This window comes from Mytilus californianus, unplaced genomic scaffold, assembly GCF_021869535.1.
Source record: "Mytilus californianus isolate M0D057914Y unplaced genomic scaffold, xbMytCali1.0.p SCAF_8, whole genome shotgun sequence".
Lineage (NCBI taxonomy): Eukaryota > Metazoa > Mollusca > Bivalvia > Mytilida > Mytilidae > Mytilus > Mytilus californianus.
This window is the reverse complement of record NW_026262734.1, coordinates 31,663,445-31,683,995: the sequence shown is the minus strand read 5'-3', so window position 1 is coordinate 31,683,995 and position 20,551 is coordinate 31,663,445. Positions and strand designations below refer to the sequence as shown.

Here is a 20,551-nt window from a genome sequence, read left to right as displayed (position 1 = left end):
TAGAATGTAAAGCTACACACTTCTTTATTCTAGAAACATGAAGAAGATATGGAGATGTGGTATGATTGCCAAATATCCACCGGAGACCAAATAACGTAAATATTTGCAACTATAGGTTGCCATTCCACCTTCAACAAAGAATAATTACATTAGATGTATGTTTCATTATTATAGTATTACGTTAGTTTGATTGGCTAACAGCAATCTCGCGTCATTCTTCATTTCAAAATGAATTGCATGAATTGAAACATAGATGATGACACACGTTTCCACAATAAAGTGCACAGGTAAATAAAAGAAAAACTTGATAGTAATCGTGTTTTCATGATCATAGCGAAAAAATGTAATAATATTATAAGTATTGAATGCTTCTTTTAGTAATTTCATAGGATTGTAAAAGCGTTGACCGTGCGTACATTTTTAGAATGAAGCGCTTCCGCGCTTCATACAAAATGTACTTCGGTCAACGCTTTTACACCCCAATGAATTTACAAAAAGAAGCATTCAATTCTTAAACAAAACCCGTACCGAATTAAAAAGAAACAATTACAGGCCCGACATGAAAAGCACATCTTAAATAAATTTCAAATAAACGAACATTTGAAAAAAAGATTGATAAAGAGTAAAAAATATGAAAATCGGATTCGGATGTGATTTGACTGCAGTGGTTTTTTTTATTCATTTATTTTGTTTATTTTGCGGATTTTCCTTGTAGTCGTTTAACAAAATAGTAGGAAAAGGGAGAACAGTGATCTTAAACTTAATCGATCACTACTATGAAACAATGCAATTTTTTGGTAAACATATTAATATATATGAACAATACACAATGTTACACTACTGTCTCATGTAAGGGTGAAGGTTGGCGCCTGTTAAAACGTTTAAACCCGCTGCATTTTTATGCACCTGACCTCAGTCAGGAGCCTGTTGTTCAGTGGTTGTATTTTGTTGGTGTGGTTCATAGGTGTTTCTCGTTTTTTTTATATAGATATAGATTAGACCGTTGGTTTTCCCCTGTTTGAATTGTTTTTAAACTATTTTTTGAGATGGTCCCCACTATCAGCGCCATGCAGTGTCGTATTGACTTTTCTTACACGTCAATATTTTACTTTCCTAATCAAACGGCTAATATATGAAGGGATTTAAACGTTTAAACACGGCTTTTGATTGTCATTTTGTTCAGATAAACAACTCGTTGTCAAGCTTATTGACCCGTAAACTTAAGGTTAACTGACGCACAATTAAACTACGCTTGGTACGTAAACACAGGAAGAGAGGCATATATAACCATTTGAAACGTAAGTAATCTTTATTAGATTATATATGCCATTTCTAAGTTAAAATCGAAACCCGACAGCTCTGTTTTTTCCATTGCAAACAAGAAAACCATTTTAGTTTCTTAACTTTATAAAAAAAAAAAACACCACACTATATTGTTTCTGTAAAGAAAGTAGTAAATTTCCGGAAATAGGTCAGGGATTTTTTGAAAATGTTATTCTATTAATAGAATACAATGATTGTATTTATAGTTTATTTCTAAAATATATAAAATCAATCGAATGTATGCGTTTTTCGTAGAACATGGATAGATTAGCTCCTATTTAATTGAATAATAATTATATTCAGTAATATTTCGTTTGTTTATTGCTAAATATTAACGATCATTGTAATTTTCGTAAAATGACCTAGTATAATCAACAAAATCAAGTGATTGTTATCGGGTAGTTTTCCCTTACAGAACTGAAATGTTTGCAGCAGGTCTGCAGCAGACTTGCTGCAGGTTTGCTGCAAACAAAAAGCTTGCAGGAACCCTTTGAACAATGTTTGCAGAAGTTTGCAGCTAGCTGCGAACCTCCTGCAAACATTGCAGCTTTTTGCTGCAAGCTTGCGGTAAGTTTGCAGAAACAATTATGTTTGCAGTAAGATCGCAGGAAAAACTAGAATATAAGGGATGTTCGCAGCTAGATTGCAGAAATCTTTGACAATTCTATATGTTTGCAAGAGCATTGCAAGAATTACATAAAATGACTGAGCATGCCTATTGGTAACTTCCTGGAAGATAACGATTTGAAATTTGAAAATGTTGATAGCGTTTGAATCATGTAATAACTAAGTATTCAGGGAGCATTTTAGGTTGGAAATTAAAAGTTTAGTTCTTAAAGACAATATTTGTAAGTACAAATTCTTTGTAGAAGTGCAAACATACAAAATCGTCTCCTCCACAAATACCTGCATGAAGGTTTGAAAAACATTTTCAAACATGTTACACATATACAGCACTGTCAAGTATGTTTCGAGAGTATAACTTAATAGATATTATGTTTTTATAATTCAAGTTGAATTTTGTGACAATATTAATTAAACAGTTGTCTATATGCACACAATAAATTTAAAATAATTTGTTTTTTATACGACCGCAAAAAAATTTTTGTGGTCGTATATTGGTATGACGTTGGCGTCGTCGTCGTCGTCGTCGTCCGGCGTCGTCCGAAGACACATGCATTGGTTTTCGCACTCTAACTTTAGTTTAAGGGAATGGATCTCTATGAAATTTTACCACAAGGTCCAATACCACAAAAGGAAGGTTGGCATTGATTTTTGGGGGTTATGGTACCAACAGTAAAGGAATTAGGGGCCAAAAAGGGGCCAAAAAATAAGCATTTTTGTAACTTCCAGACATAACTGGTGTGTTAGTGTATGGATCTCTCTGACATTGTACCACAAGGTTCCATATCATAAAAGGAATGCTGGGATTGATTTTGGGGGTAATTGCCTCAAAATTTTAGGAATTAGGGGCCAAAAAAGGGGCAAAAAACAAGCATTTTTCTAGTTTCATGACAATAACTTGTGTGTAAGTGTATGGATCTTTCTGAAATTGTACTACAAGGTTCCATATCATAAAGGGAAAGCTGGAATTGAGTTTGGGGGTAATTGCCGAAACATTTAGGAATTGGGGGCCAAAAAGGGGCCAAAAAAAGCATTTTTCTAGTTTCCAGACAATAACTTGTGTTCAAGTGTATGGATCTCTCTGAAATTGTACTGCAAGGTACCATACCACAAAGGGAAGGCTGGGATTGATGATGGGGGTAATTGCCTCAATATTTTAGGAATTAGGGGCCAAAAAGGGGCAAAAAACAAGCATTTTTCTAGTTTCAGGACAATAACTTGTGTGTAAGTGTACGGATCTCTCTGAAATTGTACTGCAAGGTACCATACCACAAAGGGAAGGCTGGGATTGATGATGGGGGTAACTGCCTCAATATTTTAGGAATTTGGGGCCAAAAAGGGGCCAAAAAACACATTTTTTCTAGTTTCCAGACAATAACTTGTGTTCAAGTGTATGGATCTCTCTGAAATTGTACTGCAAGGTACCATACCACAACGGGAAGGCTGGGATTGAGTTTGGGGGTGATGAATCATAAGGGGGTTCAAAAAATTAGGGGGGGGATTTTTTTTTTTTCCTTTTTTTTTTTTTTTTTAAATTTTCCATTTTAAGTTGGTTATTTCTGATTTATATTTAAAAGCAAATAATAATGATATAGTAGGAGATACACACCAAACAGGATGTGTAAATTATTATATAATAAGTATTGTGCAATAGCAAGAAATTTTCAATTGCACAGTATTGCACAATAGCAAGAAATCTTCAATTGCACAGTATTGCGCAATAGCAAGAAATCTTCAATTGCACAGTATTGCGCAATAGCAAGAAATATCCAATAGCACAATATTGCGCAATAGCAAGAAATTGTCAATTGTACAGTATTGCGCAATAGCAAGAAATATTTAATTGCACAGCATTGTGCAAAAGAAGATACTTCGTATAAATTGCTTATTTCTTGACCAATTTCAATGGGGTTTTATTCTTGAATTCTTGGGGTTCTTTAATATGCTGAATCTAACCGTGTATTTAGTTTTTGGATTTTGAGCCTCGTTTTAAATTGGTCCACATTGAGGTCCAAAGGGTCCAAAATTAAACTTTGTTTGATTTCATCAAAAATTGAATTATTGGGGTTCTTTGATATGCCGAATCTAACCGTGTATTTAGATTCTTAATTTTTGGTTCCGTTTTCAAATTGGTCTACATTAAGGTCCAAAGGGTCCAAAATTAAACTTAGTTTGATTTTAACAAAAATTCAATTCTTAGGGTTCTTTGATATGCTGAATCTAAACATGTATTTAGATTTTTGATTATGGGCCAAGTTTTCAAGTTGGTCCAAATCGGGGTCCAAAATTAAACTTTGTTTGATTTCAACAAAAAATGAATATATGGGGTTCTTTGATATGCTGAATCTAACCATGTATTTAGATTTTTGATTTTTGGGCCCCGTTATCAACTTTGTCCACATTGAGGTCAAAAGGGTCCAAAATTAAACTTTGTTTGATTTCATCAAAAATTGAATTCTTGGGGTTCTTTGATATGCTGAATCTAACCATGTATTTAGATTTTGGATATTGGACCATAATAGGTGAATGTTCAATTTAAAATTTTTAAAATCTTAGACCACATTCATTCTGTGTCAGAAACCTATGCTGTGTCAAATATTTAATCACAATCCAAATGCAAAGCTGTATCAAGCTTGAATGTTGTCTCCATACTTGCCCCAACTGTTCAGGGTTCGACCTCTGCGGTCGTATCAAGCTGCGCCCTGCGGAGCATTTTATTGTATTTTTAAATAGATAGTCATGCATGCAATATCATTTGAGCATGCACGTACTTAAACATGTTAAACAACAAAAAAAACTTTAAATTAATTTAAAAAGGTCTAAACTTTTGCTATGCTAATTTTGAAAATGATAAAGTATTTGAATTATTGTATGAATGTAAGTGACCTAACTTTTTCAGCATTTGCTGTGTAATATATATAATGTGATGTGATGTGTATTATACACAACATGACATTGGTTAATTGTATAATGTATGTAGTTCCTGCAAGTTTGCAGCAAACACGCAGGAGAAAGATTTATTTGAAAATAAATGTTTGCCGCAGGTCTGCAGCAAACACGCAGCAGGTCTGCTGCAAACACGCAGGTGAAATAATAATTTGCATAAAAATGTTTGCTGCAGGTCTGCTGCAAACACTCATTTGCATATACATGTTTGCAGCAGGTCTGCAGCAAACACTCATTTGCATGGTAAATTGTTTGCAGCAGATCTGCAGCGTATTTGCAGCAAACATGCCGCAAATACAGACTCTGTGTTTGCTGCAAGTCTGCAGCAAGTTCGCTGCAGGCCTGAAGCAACTATTTGCAGGAGACCGATTTTTTCAGTAAGGGTTATAATTTCATTCTAAAATTCTTATTTGTCAATCTCGTTAGTGTGTATATAACCCTGTAAATATCGGTACGGGTTACATTAAAGTCTGTTGGTCTATAATCGATACTGTGGCTGCTTTAAACGCAAGACCGTATACAGTATATATATATACAAATTTATTCACAAGTGTACAGTTTGAGAGCTAAGGGAAGACTGCCCAAGCAACAGTTTACAAAAAACATACATTAATTCAAAGTTAAGGGCCTTAAAACATTACAAAAGGTTCTCATAAAATATATCTATTATTGTCCTCCGGCTAAACTTAGTAAAATAGCGATAATTGCTTCTTTTGTAGTTGAGTGTAAGATACATGTATTATCGTTCGGCGTTTTACGTTTCCGCAAATTGGCATTACTTTTCCGGGAAAAAAGGATGACGTTTCCGCAAGAAAAAGTCTACGTTTCCGGAAATAAATACCTCACTTTTCCGAGAAAATAGTAACGATTCCGGAAAAAATAAATTATTACTTTTTCGAGAAAAAATTAAGGAGTACCTTATCTAGACCCCTGCTGTTGTTTCAATCTTATCTACACAAACGAACGAAGTATAAATCAGTGGGTGGCCAGTTAAAGGAGTACCTTGAACTTTGTCCTAAATGAAACCTGCAACAACTGATTGTAGCAGCATGAAATTTTTGATAAAAGTGGAAGTAACGCAAACACAAGAGGAGTGTTGTTACCATTTTACACCCATGCATTGAATAATTAACTGTGCCATCTATGAAAATATTAGTTATTTCATTGCATAGACGATCATAGACATTTCAAGTTGGTGAAACATAAAAATATAACAATTCCAACATCATCATCTTTCACTATATCTAGTATATTGTGGATATAAGATCAGAACCTTTTTGTATAAAAATATGAAACAAATAATTTATCCAACATATATTCAAATATTAATAATTTACTGCCAGGTAAATTTCCGGAAAAGAAATAAATACAATTTCTGGAAACGTATACTTTAAGTTTCCGGAAACGTAGTAATGGAACTTTGAAAAATTAGCGGAAATGCAATACGCCCTTATCTTTCGTACTTTTGACAGTCATCGGATTAAGTTGTAAATTACTGAAATCTATAATCTAGTTGGGTATTTGAAATAAAGAAACATTATATATAAGAATATAGAAACATTTAAAACAAGAAATATTCAATTTAAAACTAAAACGAGAAATATTCAATCTAAAACGAGAGTTCATATATAGCACTTTGCGAATTAAAGTAAAAGTTCCTAACGTCACTTTTCTTCCGGTTATATGTATTTTGAAAAGTACTCACAGTTTTTACACGCATGGAATTCATGCAATTATATTTTGATTTGTTCGTGCCTGCTTACACAAGTATTATGACATACACCGCCTGGTATCGCTAAGGAAGCGATGAGGATCTATAGGCATGCATGCAGTTTTGAGTCATCTTTCGGCGTGATAACTGTCAAGCGAAATATTCGGAAATACGCAAAGATGTTGATAAAACCTTACAGTAAACATATGACTCTAATAATGTGTGTTTTAGTAAAAGATTGAAGGACTTTTGAAAAATACCCCTGGTTTGATATGAATTCATGGAAAATGACCATAACCTCTTTTTTTTTATTGTAAAGGGGAAGTGATAAAATTTTTTTATTTTAAATCGAAATTAAAAAAAATCTTTATCATGTATTGTTAGAGTTAAATAAAATATATTGTTGTCTCTAGAAAATAAGCATATTGCAATTCCATCTAGCATCACCCATGAAAGATGAATGGTCGTTGCCTCAGAGATGGAACAAATCTGTTTGATAAATATGATGACGTGGATTTATTTTTCAATTAAGATTTTGCTAGCATATACCATTATTAGGCTGAATGGTTTGCTACAAGATAATGTTGAGTTTCCATTCAGCGACTCCTCGGATGATTGAAGTTTTGTTTGCTTAAAAGAATAATTTGCAAGGAGATAACTCGAAATCTTTTGATAATTTACATTTATCACGCCATCTATAAGTTGTCCTACTTCTTTTGAATCTCTTAAGCATCTCTCCTGATGGATTTTTTTTCTTCTTATTATATTGTTATATATTTGTTATTTTTTTCGAGACCAGAAGTACGGTAAAAGCAGTAAAAACTCTTGCCAAAACGGGACGTTCGTTTGGCTGTGCGGGATGTACAAGTACGCAACCACGTCCGGTCAGACTAGGGAGTTAAATCCCGGTATGCCTCGTGTAGAGAGAGTGCCACACACGCTGAACGTTATGAACACCTACAGCAACTCTTTGGGGTCCGTAGGTGAGCTGTTTCTTTATACAATTATGTATTGGTCAATCAATGTAAATAATCAAAACAAACTTTTTACACGGATGAGTACATGCGATGAACTAACATATATCATACGGTAATTAGAGAAAGGTTCCGATTTAAGTATTTCTTAGTAAAGCGAAGACTTAAGATTTGTACTTAACTAAGGAAATTATTAGTTAAATCTAAATTTAAGGAACTTTATAAAAAAAAAACACACTACATATATTTAATATGATTGTTTCTGTAAAGAAAGCAGTAAATTTTCGAAACAGGTCAGGGATATTTTGAAAATGTTATTCTATATATTGCATACAATGATTGTATTTATATTTTTAATTTGATAACCGAAAGCCCTAAATAAGAAATTAAGACATCTTTAATTTCTGATGTTTGGTTGATGACAAAACTGGTTTTCTCACTTAGGGAAAAGAGATAAACGTGCCCCAGTAATGTCATCAGTCATTTGAACATATACACTGTTAAACGTCCAGTGGCAAGTTGAATGCTTTAAGCAGTACGAGAACATGTTGGTTTTAGATGAATATGAAACCCTCTTTGAAAAGAACTGAGGAGAAGCAGCAAATTCCAACTTTCTGTACTTTGGTTGGACCCAGATGGGGATCAATTTCTTTTTATTGTTTAAAATTAGACCAGATATCTATACAATCAACATATCTGCACATTATATCGTTTTATGTTCAAGGATTTTCTTATTAATATTTAAAAAAAACTTTCTCCATTTCTGTTCGCTTGAATTGAATGCTTACTTGTGTCAACGTATATTTGTTCCACCTAACAGAAGTTCCCCTGGAAACTTTGTTATAAGCAATGTCATAATATCTGTTCCTGTTTGAACAAATATTCTATACCCTTTATTCCGTACTGTTAATATTTGTTCCAGTGGAAATAATATTACAGAATATTTGTTCCATTTGGAACTTATATTATGAAGGAACTTCTATTTCGTGACACTTGAACAATATTATGATCAGATTTATTATAGAGAATATGTTTTATTTCTTTGTTTTATGAATATATTTAATATCAGCTTAAAACCTGTCAGTTTTAGAACAAATCCCTGAAACTTTGTAACGTATAAAATTATTCGTATCTCTTTGTATTTCTCCTAAACACATCTTTTAATTTAGTTTTATTTTATCCTTGATACTTTCTCAATATTTCAATTTACAATTTATGTTATAAGAGTCTATTCAATATTTTATCAAGTTAAAATATATCTAATTTTTTTTTATATAATTGTTCTTTATTTGGACAGTCAGTAGTTGAACAAAATATCACAGAATAAGATAAAATGTGTAAATACCATCTATTCTACATTTTAAAATTTTATGAGTTACATAATTACCTGTAACTACCTGCAACACTCTTTAAAAAACATTAATCACTATCACTAGTCAATAACTTTTAACTATGTGTTTAAGACTAAGTCAATGTGAACTAACTAACCACAGATATAAGTTGAATTTATTTACGTAATGATTACAATTCATTAAAATTACAGGTAGACAGCGCAAATGTCCGGTCAATTTAATACAGGTGCATCAAAAAAATTTAAAGCGCAAATGTCTATAGTGTTTGGAGCGTAAATGTCCTATCGTGTTACAGGTAAAATAGCGCAAACGTCCTAGCTGTGCCCATCAAAACAATTCCCAATTGTCCCACATTTAAACTTCCCAATTGTCCCACAAACATCTTCCCGATTGTCCCACAACATTTCATTACTTTTTACCTGTAATTTCAAAAAGTGGGACAATCGGGAAGACACCATTTCAACGTGGGTCTACACGAAGGATCTTATTTTGTATTTAATATTTGATAAATTTTCAAATCAAATTGACAATCACCAATGGCGTCGCACTAGTCCAGACAATCATGACTTCTACTGAGGGTATTTGTCGATATTTATCTTTAAAAGAGGGACGAAAGATACCAGAGGGACAGTCAAACTCATAGATCGAAAACAAACTGACAACGCCATGGCAAAAAATAAAAAGACAAACAGACAAATAATAGTACAGATGACACAACATAGAAAATTAAACTAAAGACTAAGCAACACGAACCCCACCAAAAACTGGGGGTGATCTCAGGTGTTTAAAGGTCACTCAGGCCGAGTTCACTTGAAACTCTAGAGTCCACTTAAGAGTTTCAAGAGTATCACATGAACGCGCTCGAGTTGCTATTCGGAACAACTCTAAGTAACACTAGGGTAAGGCCCTGACCAAGCATAAAAAAATGAAAAAATCTGATTGGTTTGACGTAATTCAAGGGTTACTCGAGTTTAACCCTGACTCAGTGAGGGTTGGGACCGGGGTAAGAGGGGTTAACTTGAGAGGTTCAAGTAAACTCGGATTGTTGAAACCCGAGTAGGTAAAGTGAACTCGAGAGGTTCAAGTGAACTCGGCCTCATTGTCGCAGGAAGGCGTGAAAGCAAAATATTAAAATAGCATGCGAAGACATCGTAATTATTTGAACGAGGCGCCGCACATGTTATTGTAAATGTTTTAATTAGTATGACTAGGCTGATATCCAGTTGGAAAAAATGGAACTCTTTATTCATGTTATTAGAGAAGGTGAAAAAGGCCGGCCAAGTTGGTATATTTGAATTGTTTACATCTGTTTCCATGGGCTTTAAGGTTTAATGTAGATGCATAAATTAAGATTTTATTCATCTTAAATACGTGTTTTTACTTTAGTTAAATTTCAGTTTGGAGCTTCGAGATATTTGTAAACTTTTAAATTAAAGACAAATGTTCACAGAACAGTCGATTGTGGTGGGTTAAAATATATGTGGATCTTTTGTGTGCATAAGCATGAATTCCACCGAAAAGAAATCCATAGGAAGATAAAAGATTGATTTTAAAAGTACTAATTTATATCTTTGCCCCCGGCGACAGTTTTTGGGAACAAATCTTAATAATGGGCAATAGTTTCATCGAAAAGAGAAAGTCGAGTATACTTGTTTTCATATTCAGGCGTGTTTGAGTTGACTATTTTGTCTTAAACGTTTAAAGCAAAAATATTTGATACATCATCTCGCTTCAGATTGTATTTATATATATGTATAGGCTACAGGTTGATATGATAACATTAAAAATTCCCCCTGACAACCGATTAGAGAATAGTTGTAAGTTGACTGAAGGCATAAAAGTACATTAAATGATGCTTAATAGCTAGCTATATATATATAGAAGTCTAAATTGAAAACAACGTTCAAACCTATGATTGCGTTGGATAAAAACCGCAATTTTTATACGTGTGCATGCAAAACAAATTTCTTGTTAGAGGGGTCTAAATACAGCACAAACAACATTTTCCAAAAGACCAAAAAAGTGAAAAAGTATATTTTAACAAAACGCATTTGACTAACAGGTCGAACAACAAATGTTCTTAAACCCTGCTGACTGCCATTGGCGATTGCCAAATAAACGGATCACCGATGTAATAAATGGATCTTAATTATAAATTTAATACTAAACAGAAAACAATAAACTTGCGGAAAAGATGGTATACCGCAAACAAAAGGTGCAAAGGTTTTTGTACACCATATCCGGATTTCGACAATTAATGTCTCTTCAGTGATGTTAGGAATCGAAACGGTATTTTGAAAGCCATACAATTTACCTCAATTTAAGATAGACTCTTGAATTTTGAGGAGTCAAAATAGGATGAACGGATCATATAACACCCGAAGGTAAATATAATACAAGCCCAAACGAAAAAATATAAAACAAGTCTAAATTGAAAACAACGTTCAAATCTATGATTGCGTTGGATAAAAACCGCAATTTTTATACGTGTGCATGCAAAACAAATTATATATATATAGTATATACAATTGTCTATTAAATTACAACTGTCATATAAGGATCGTAATAATGCTATATGGATAAATTTATCGGTTTTCAAGAGCTAAATTGACAGCCCGTCTTCACTACAATGGCTTCCATTTTTACGATTGAAAAAATAGGTCGCGTAATCAGAGGTTTCTCAACATCTTGCGAACGGACGAAAATCGCCCTAACTTGACGTAACTTGCCGTAACGAGAAAAGAGGGAGCATTAACTTATTCAATAATTTTGGACTATCGGCTGTGCACTCTTTTACATAAAAATATACATGCAAGTTCTTTTAAACAATTTTGAGTTGTAGACATATTATATTGACTGCGAGTAGTCTCAGATCTGTACTTAGTGTCTTTTTTGTTGGGATGGGAGGGGCAATGAATCTTTTTGAAAACTTATTTAGGCTCCGATCAAAGGTAAAAAGTCCTTTGCGAAAAAAAGAGGTAAATTAAATCTATAGGAGGGAACGCCTCTAGGAAAAAGTCTGTTTTTTAATTTGAAAAAAAACATCCTCGGATCCGAGATAACTTTGTTGCCCCAAACCTCTAAAATCCAAATGGTCACTTCTTCGCCTTAAATGATTTTTACTGATGTATTTTCTAGCTAAATTAGCAAGGAGATAAATAAAGGGAAATATTGAAATAAATATTTGAAAAAAAACCAGTTCACTTGAAAATGATGTTCTGTAATGTTTTGGTTTTATTATCGTACACATATTAGTATTAATATAATTCGTTGGTGCTGTAGCACTCATACTTTCAATTAGAATACACAAAACTCTATTACTTTACGAAATATTGAAAAACAAATAAATATAGCGGTGTTGACGACATATATATCAAAGAAAGCATAAACATGCCGTCTTTTCTTACTGTTAGAAGTGGTTCCTAATATTTCTTTTTGAATACTATCGAATAAATATGGGGGCGAATAAAGAAATTAGAATGTCTTAAACGACATCTTATCTCTTTATCCGTTTTTATTATTAAATATATTGTTTTTTTTATCATAGTTGCTTTACACTTATACATGTATCAACATGAATCAGTATATATGAAAAATGTGTTATCTCTGTGACTTTCAAATGTCTTTTTTTGTTAATTGTCCACAAAATATGATAGGATAAGATTACTCTACTTTGTTTGAACTTCAGAACTAGCTAAGGCCATGTGCACTGCTGATATGTTAGTCTTGTTGGCCTATAAATCCACGCAAAACCTTTGGAGCCATTCCTGCATAAAATGTAATTAACAACTTTAAACGGACCATCCTTAAATTCATAGCTGTGACTTAAGTTTATTCAGATTTTGATCTTAATACCAATATAAAATAACTTTTTTATGATCTTCGTCACTATCAAAGGTGTGTTCACTGACAGTATATTTAGTCTATATCTCTTTAATACAAAGCCCTGTTGGTCTCAGATCTACAGCGCTGGACTTTTAAATTTGACTTTAATTCTGCAGCACTGGACTTTACATATCCAGAGCTTGACTTTAAAAACCACAACTCTATATCTGTATGAGACCAACAGGGCTCCTGTCTTTAACTATATAGTTTGCACATTGATATATCAAAATATCAGCCGCGAGCCATAAAAGCAAGAAACTATGTTAAAATTTCAAGAAACTTGTTTCATGAAATTTCTACATATTTTCTTAAATTTTCAATATAGTTTCTTGGAATGGCAACAGTTTCTTGTCAAACTAAATTTAATTCGGGTCAAACAGAAGTTAATAAGTTCGGGTCAGCTCATACCAATGTCCAATCACACTTTTCGACGTCACAAAGTCGGAAAATGACAATTTCTGAAGAGTTCACAAGAACTGTGTATTGCAATTAAATGATACAATGTAATATATCCTTTGTGTATCATGTACAATCACCCCACATTATCACCTTTTTGTTTTGATTATGGCAAAACCGTTTGTCGACATTAATCTTTAGATCTGATAATCCCATGGCAACATAAAAACATAATTAGTTGTGAACTAAACAATGTTCTTTTTAATGGATAAGGGAGATAAATCGAACGCATTATACGACATGTAAATAAACGGAACTCAACGTAAGATTACGCAACATTCAACAACACAAAATCAATCGGAACACTAATCTTTAACCACAACAATAAAATGCAAGGTTGCTAAAAAAATATGTAATTGTTTACTGGTGACACGTTGGATGCCACATAAGAACAAGTACAGATTCTACAACATTTAAGGTTGACAGATTTCTACTCCAAGCAAATACAAACTTTAGGAACGAGAATTTATAGAAAATCAATGGTTATTTTGTTTTACATGTACTAATTTGCAATAGAAACAAAGTATTGTTCACTTCTCTTATGGTACCAACTATTTTTGTTTCATTTTATTTCAAAGAAGAAACATGACCCCCCACCCCCCAAAAAAGAATACAATAAATAAATAAATGCTCGGTGCCTTTATTCTTTTAGACGTTCATCAGCAGACTAGACTAAAGTATTTCATGATATAATCGCCTTTGCACTTGAAGCAGTTTTAATTCAATTGATTATTTTTTTCCTAACATTTGATTACATGTTGCATATGACAGCGGTAAATATAAAATCATTTGGGAATTAACCATCCTTTCAAATTTTCTACTGATCTTTAAAGACTATTCATTGACAATAACAATTGTTTTGTAAATTTGGAAATAGATAGAAACTCCCATTTATAAAAAAAAAAACCCAACAGAAATGAGCTTCCAAATTGACAGCAAACCCGATTTTCTGAATTTGGTAGGTAACCATTGTTGAACCGAAGAGGACAGTTAGTAAGAACGAAATTGATGTATTCTTATGTATGGTGCTTTCAGGATTGGTTGACGTGCCAGGCTCTATAAACAAATAAGGAAATGTGGTATGATTGCCAATGAGACAACTATCCACTCAAGTTCAAATGGAGTGGATGTAAGCAATTATAGGCAACCGTACGGCCTTCAACAATGAGAAAAACCCGTACCGTATAGTTGGCTATAAGAGTGAAAAATATGAAACAATTCAATTGAAAAAATTAACAGCCTAATTTATAACAAAACAATTAACGAAAAGCAATTATGACAGACATGAACCAACGACAACCACAAGAATGAATTTGATAAAACATTGCCGGAATGGCTTTGAGTGGGATCCCGTCTGTGGGATGGTGTTGAAGCTGGGGAAACTAGCTTTTGTATCTGTTGTCAGATGTTGTTGTTCTACAAGATACGAACGTGTTACATCAGGTTAGATGTTTCGGTACCAATATATGAGATATTGGGATTTGGTTAATGGATTGTAATCTAGATCACAGTTCATTCACATCTTAGTCGGCAGTCCAATTCAATAAACATAAACAAATTGGTAAAGTCCAAATATAAAATATCAGTGTTACAAATTAGTTATTTTAAACCAAAAACAATATATATGATTGCGTTGGAAAATCCGAACGCAGTTCATGTGCTCACGTTGGTATATCCAAACGGAGTCCCTTAATAAAAAAATATCTTTCTTTAAATACCAAATAGCGTTGCTATAACAACATAGTGTGTTGGGGTCATGTTGTAAAAATATTCGTAAATTATTATAGATTGTTCGTTTTAACCAAAATAAAGTAAAATTTATTTCCTCACAATTACCCTCTTCTTAAAACATTGCTTTGTCCTCAAAGCAAACAAACACAATTCTGTAATAAAATGCATGAACACAACAATAAATATATACATGAGTTATTGTTCACATATTTAAAGGTCCGCACTGGTTTGAAGTCACTTCTGAAATTATTATTAAATGTCCGCACATAAGATTATCTGGAATCCGATAATGAAACATCATAAATTGTTATGTAATATCCACTGGGCAGAGATAACGGTATTTAAACACGGGCTATCAATATAAAACTAGTAGATATTAGAAATATATACACAAAGTAATTAAACAAACACAAATATATACATATATATGAATAGATACTGTCTATCTTTAGACGTCATGCCTTGCTTGATTGCCTATAAATAAGGTTCTAAATTTGGGTATAGATTGTTTTTTTGGAATTCATGATAATGCGTGGTTTTGGGAATTAGAGGTTCTTGATTTTCCTGCAAAGATGTAGCTAATCCTTGATGTACAATCAATATATATGCAGTTGTCGTCTGTTTATGTAGTTCATACGTGTTTCTCGTTTCTCGTTTTTATATAGATTAGACCGTTGGTTTTTCCGTTTGAACGGTTTTACACTAGTAATGTTTTGGGGCCCTTTATAGCTTGCTGTTCGGTGTGAGCCAATGCTCCGTGTTGAAGGCTGTACCTTGACCTATAATGGTTTACTTTTAAAAATTGTAACTTGGATGGAGAGTTGTCTCATTGGCACTCATACCACATCTTCCTATATCTATATACAATATGGTTGGTTGATTATTCGTCTTACTTTGAAATAATTAAACAAACCAACTTTGAAACATGTTTTAACTGTTAAGCTTTGTTTTGTCAATTTATTTATAACTTTGAATCCTGGCCACTCAACTGAGAGTTTTCCAAACGGGAAATTATTAATTTGAACGTTCTGAATAATGACCGGGGGTTGAATATCCCAATAAGATAGACACAATGGAAATGATGTAACTGGAATTGCAGCACATGAACCATCTGAAGTTATTTCTAACATTGTGTTATGAGATTTATGTTTGAATAAGCAAACTAAAACAAAAATAAAAAGTATTAAAATCAAAACTCCTACTATTAAAGATCCATGTATCCAAGTAAATTCTTTTAAAATAGCTGAGTCTTAAAATGGTTTTGTAGTAGTTTGTGTGACTGTTTCAAAAAGAAATGATGGTACTGTTGACTTTGAATGTACATTATAAACTTGTTGTAAAATCAAAAGTGAAGTTCTTAAAGATCTGAATTGTAAAAACATTTAAACAAAGCCTAGAAAAGAAATTCCTCCTACATGTATAGTTATTGAAGCTATTCCTAGATAACCGTTAGTGTCTGGCCAATTCGAATCAAGTGTAATTTGACCATCAAGTAGAGGTTCTGCTATATTTTGGAAAATAATCTCATCTTTCTTAGCTGATTTAGCAATCTTCTTTTAATCTAAGTGGTCTTTGATATCTGAAGCTAAAATTGAATTTAATTTATGATTGTAAAATTTAAAATTTGGAATTGATATATTTACTGCAGTTTTGAAATATGTATTGCCAAAATAAGATTTTACCTTGTCAAAACCAAAAAATGCACGTAATAATGCTAAGTTTATTGGATACAATCTTGTACTTTCTTGTAACTTTTCCTGACAATTTACCAAACGAGGATGATATGTTATTGTGGAGGTTTGTAGAGTACAACTACAAGGAATATTTTGAATGCAAAATTAACATCCTGGCACTGTTGGTGTTTTATTAGGGCATTTCAAAGTTACCTCTTTAGCATTTGTCAATAAAATTGATGCTGGTAATAATTCAAAAATAATTGGTTTTGTCAATTCTGGTAACACTCTGAAATTACATTGGTAAAAAATAAGACCTTAAGATTTAGGATGTGCTATTCCTTTAGAAATAAGTTTTCTACAGGTACAGCCAAACTTACCAACCAAATATTTGTATCTATGGAAGAATTTTGTAAAGGTTTTAAGTAATTTGTGGTAACGAAATCCCTGACTGAATAATTTACTAGTAATACACAGATTACGCTCATTGAAATCCAAAACGCCACTACAGACACGGGCATAGCGAACGAGTTGGAATATATAAACACCATAAGACGGTGTCAAAGGACAACACCGTCCAAAAAAGGAAAATTAACAATAAGGACAGAAAAATCATCCCTCTTGTCGTAAATTTTAGTGCAGAGTTTCTGATGTAATACTGAATTTATCTAAATCTAGGAACGGACAGTTATTGCTGTTAATATTAGATTTATTTAAAGTAAGTTCCTTTGGGTAAATTCCAGCAGTTTATTTAGAGAATTCTTGATTATTTAACGAAAAGATATAAACCGTGATTCCTAACAATATAGGAACAAGTCTGCTATTAAAGGGGCACAATTTGTGCCCATAGGAATACATACAAACTGTCGATAAACTTTATTGCCGAAACGTACATAAATATTGTCAAGTTGAAAATTTAGGGCTTGAATAATCTCATCACACCCCCAGTAAGTGTATCTAGCATATATAAGTATATATATGCCTATTTTTCAATCTATCAAGGATCTTGTCCTGAAAGGTAAAATTGAAAACCGTCAAAATCGAAATTTACATCCATTTTGTCATCAGTAACATAAAACTATATAAAAATTTGAAAAACAGAACTGGTTGAATGGTTCATAAGTTATTACACATAAACAACATATACTATACCGTTTCCCACTCTATAAAGGATCATAACTGCTGAACGACAAAATGAAAATCTTAAATACCTCAAACTTGACTTGTTGCTTAGTTTTCTAGGTTGTGTTTTGTAAACATTTTTTTGTCTGTTTATCGTTTTTCGCTTTTGCCACAGTGTTTTCAATTTGTTTTCGATTTTGGAGTTTGAATATACATTGGTTACCAAACGCTTACTTTGTAAAAAATCACTCTGATTAAAAAAAGCCCCTGAAACTGCTCCTCTTCTTGTCGACTTGTTCCTTATTTCATATGATTAATAAAGTTTCCATGCAATAACTTAAAACGCTCAAATATGCTTTAAAATTTAAGAATGTAAAAATTTTAAAAATGTAAAAATATTGTTTGTTTAAAAGAAATTTTACTGCTTCTTATCATGCTTCCTTATATGTTTGTTTTCGATTTGGGAGTTTGATTATTCAAAGGTATCTTCCTCCTCCCTTTTTGAAATTTTAAAGCATTATTTAAGCGTTTAAAGTTATTGCATGGAAACTATATAAATTGTCATTTTCAAATGAATCGAGAACCATATATAACTCCAGACGGTAAAAGTAAAAATCTTCACTATCAATCATGGCCTCTATTTTATCATCAGTAACAACTCATCCAATTTTTTTTAAAGCATTAGTTGAACGGTTCATAAGTTATTACACGGAAACATTTATTTGTTATGTTTTATAGCTTACTATACACGGTTTAAGTTTTGATGGAGACCGCGTGTTGACCAATAGTTGCTGGCATCTGGGTCATTTGGTCTCATTGGCAATCATACCACATCTTCTAAAATGAATGCATACTTTGAGGTTCTAACAACATTATGGCAGATTATTTTAAAACATACATATAACAATATTATAAACACGTAAAGGTAGCCACAAACACTTTGACAGACTTTTGGAATTTCGAGTTTTCATTCAAGAATGTTTAAGAAGGACATTATTGGAAATTAAGCTATTTATTGTTTCACTAATACACATCAATTAATTTTGGTTAGAGACGTCCTTTGATGCAAAATTTTACAAACACATGTTACATTTGTAATTTTGTATCAAAATGCTTTCGACAACAATATGTAGCCCACATTTTGATTTTGAAGGAAATATGTATACTGATGGATTTATTTTTGAAAATCCAAGAGGATTGGAATTATTTATGATTTTAACACTGTGATTAAAAAATATGCAGGGGTGAGTTGGTCCTATCTCTTGTATCATGTAGTAGACCATCAATGGATTCATAATACAATACACCAGTAGTAACCATTTAGGTAAACAAAGGTCTGAAGTCCATAAAACAGCTAGTAAATTCAGAGAACACAAGAAATACAGAGGAATCAAAGATTGTATGTCTACAATTTACTATAAGGAATATATCTTCAGACTCACTTTCATATCTAAGATATATGTAACGTATTCGTTTGAACAGACAACGCAATGATTATTACTTAAATTTCTTTACACATCATTTTATTTCTGATTTAAAAGGATAAACATCAAAATGAGTGTGTCAGGACCTGATATTGGTTTCACAGACTTTACAGATCTCGGTAAGGGTTACAGAGGATATGCCCATCAACTAACGTCATTATTTAACGAATGTGATTTTGGCATAATGGACACACATCGTCATACTATTGGCTTCAAAGAAGCATCTAGAAGACTTAGGAAGCAAATGATGGAGTCTTTTGAATATATAGAAATTCAAACAGGTAGATTGGTAAAAGAATTTAATATTGGTAAAACACATGTTTACTCTCAGTATACAATTGATTTCAATCCAACACAGCCGTCAACTTGGGCCACCTATGGAGGTTTACCTGTTAGTTGGGAAAATTATAAAAAGAAAAGATTTGACGGAATGATTGCGTTAAGTTGTGTAATAAAGGATATTATTCCCCAAGTTATTCGCGACACCAACAAAGCCTTAGAAATGAATCATCATAGCTATGCAGCTGGATTAGCACAGTCCTTGGTACAGTATTACCTTCTACAAAATCCTGATGATAGGTTACGCAGTGTAACTGTTGAGGATCTGGGAAACAAGACTGGGAAAGATGAACTTGGTTCCCCAGCTAGTGTAATATATGTAGCGTATAAACTAGAACCTAAGACGACCAATTCGGTAAGTCAAAATTTGACGTTTTAGCTTTATGCATTTTTTTTCATAGCTGTCATTCAGTTATCAAATTTATCTATGATGAATTTATTATGTAGTTATAATTTTGATAATGTTGGGATTTATTGTATATGGTGGTAGCTTTTTGGCCTAAGGAGAAGCGATTATATTTTCTTAGAATTGAAGTGTCAGTTAAATAGTATTACACAATGCATTATTTCAAAAATGTTACGATAATTAATTTATGCATTCATGCCATATTTAAAATTATATCAGAGAACATTATTTTTCCAAATTAACAATTTACATTTATTACTTAATATATTCACTAGCAACTTTTAGTAGATACTCTTTGACACATTTCCCGTTTCCATTCTCTATACTATCAGAAAAAATAAAGGTTGGCATTGGCTAAAGACATCCTGAGTCACATAGTCCTGACTGGGACAATATTTGAGTATGATTTTAATCTTCCACAGAAGACGAAGGAAATCAGTATAGTTCCATATGCTCAAAACTCTTTGAAAAAATGGAGCTCTAATCGTGCACAAAAGTAAACTAACAGGGAAACAACATAAAACA

The 20,551-nt window shown here is 32.6% G+C and overlaps 1 protein-coding gene across 1 annotated transcript in view; it reads left to right on the top strand.

Moving 5' to 3' along the window:
- Positions 1-1,059: 1,059 nt before the first annotated feature.
- Positions 1,060-20,551, top strand: part of LOC127710482 (uncharacterized) — a 32,689-nt gene continuing 13,197 nt past the window's right edge. Inside the window, exons 1-2 of the mRNA XM_052216359.1 lie at positions 1,060-1,298; positions 19,339-19,975. Of these exons, the coding sequence (XP_052072319.1) occupies positions 19,352-19,975 (624 nt within the window). The 5' untranslated portion in view covers positions 1,060-1,298; positions 19,339-19,351. The remainder of the gene's footprint in view (positions 1,299-19,338; positions 19,976-20,551) is intronic.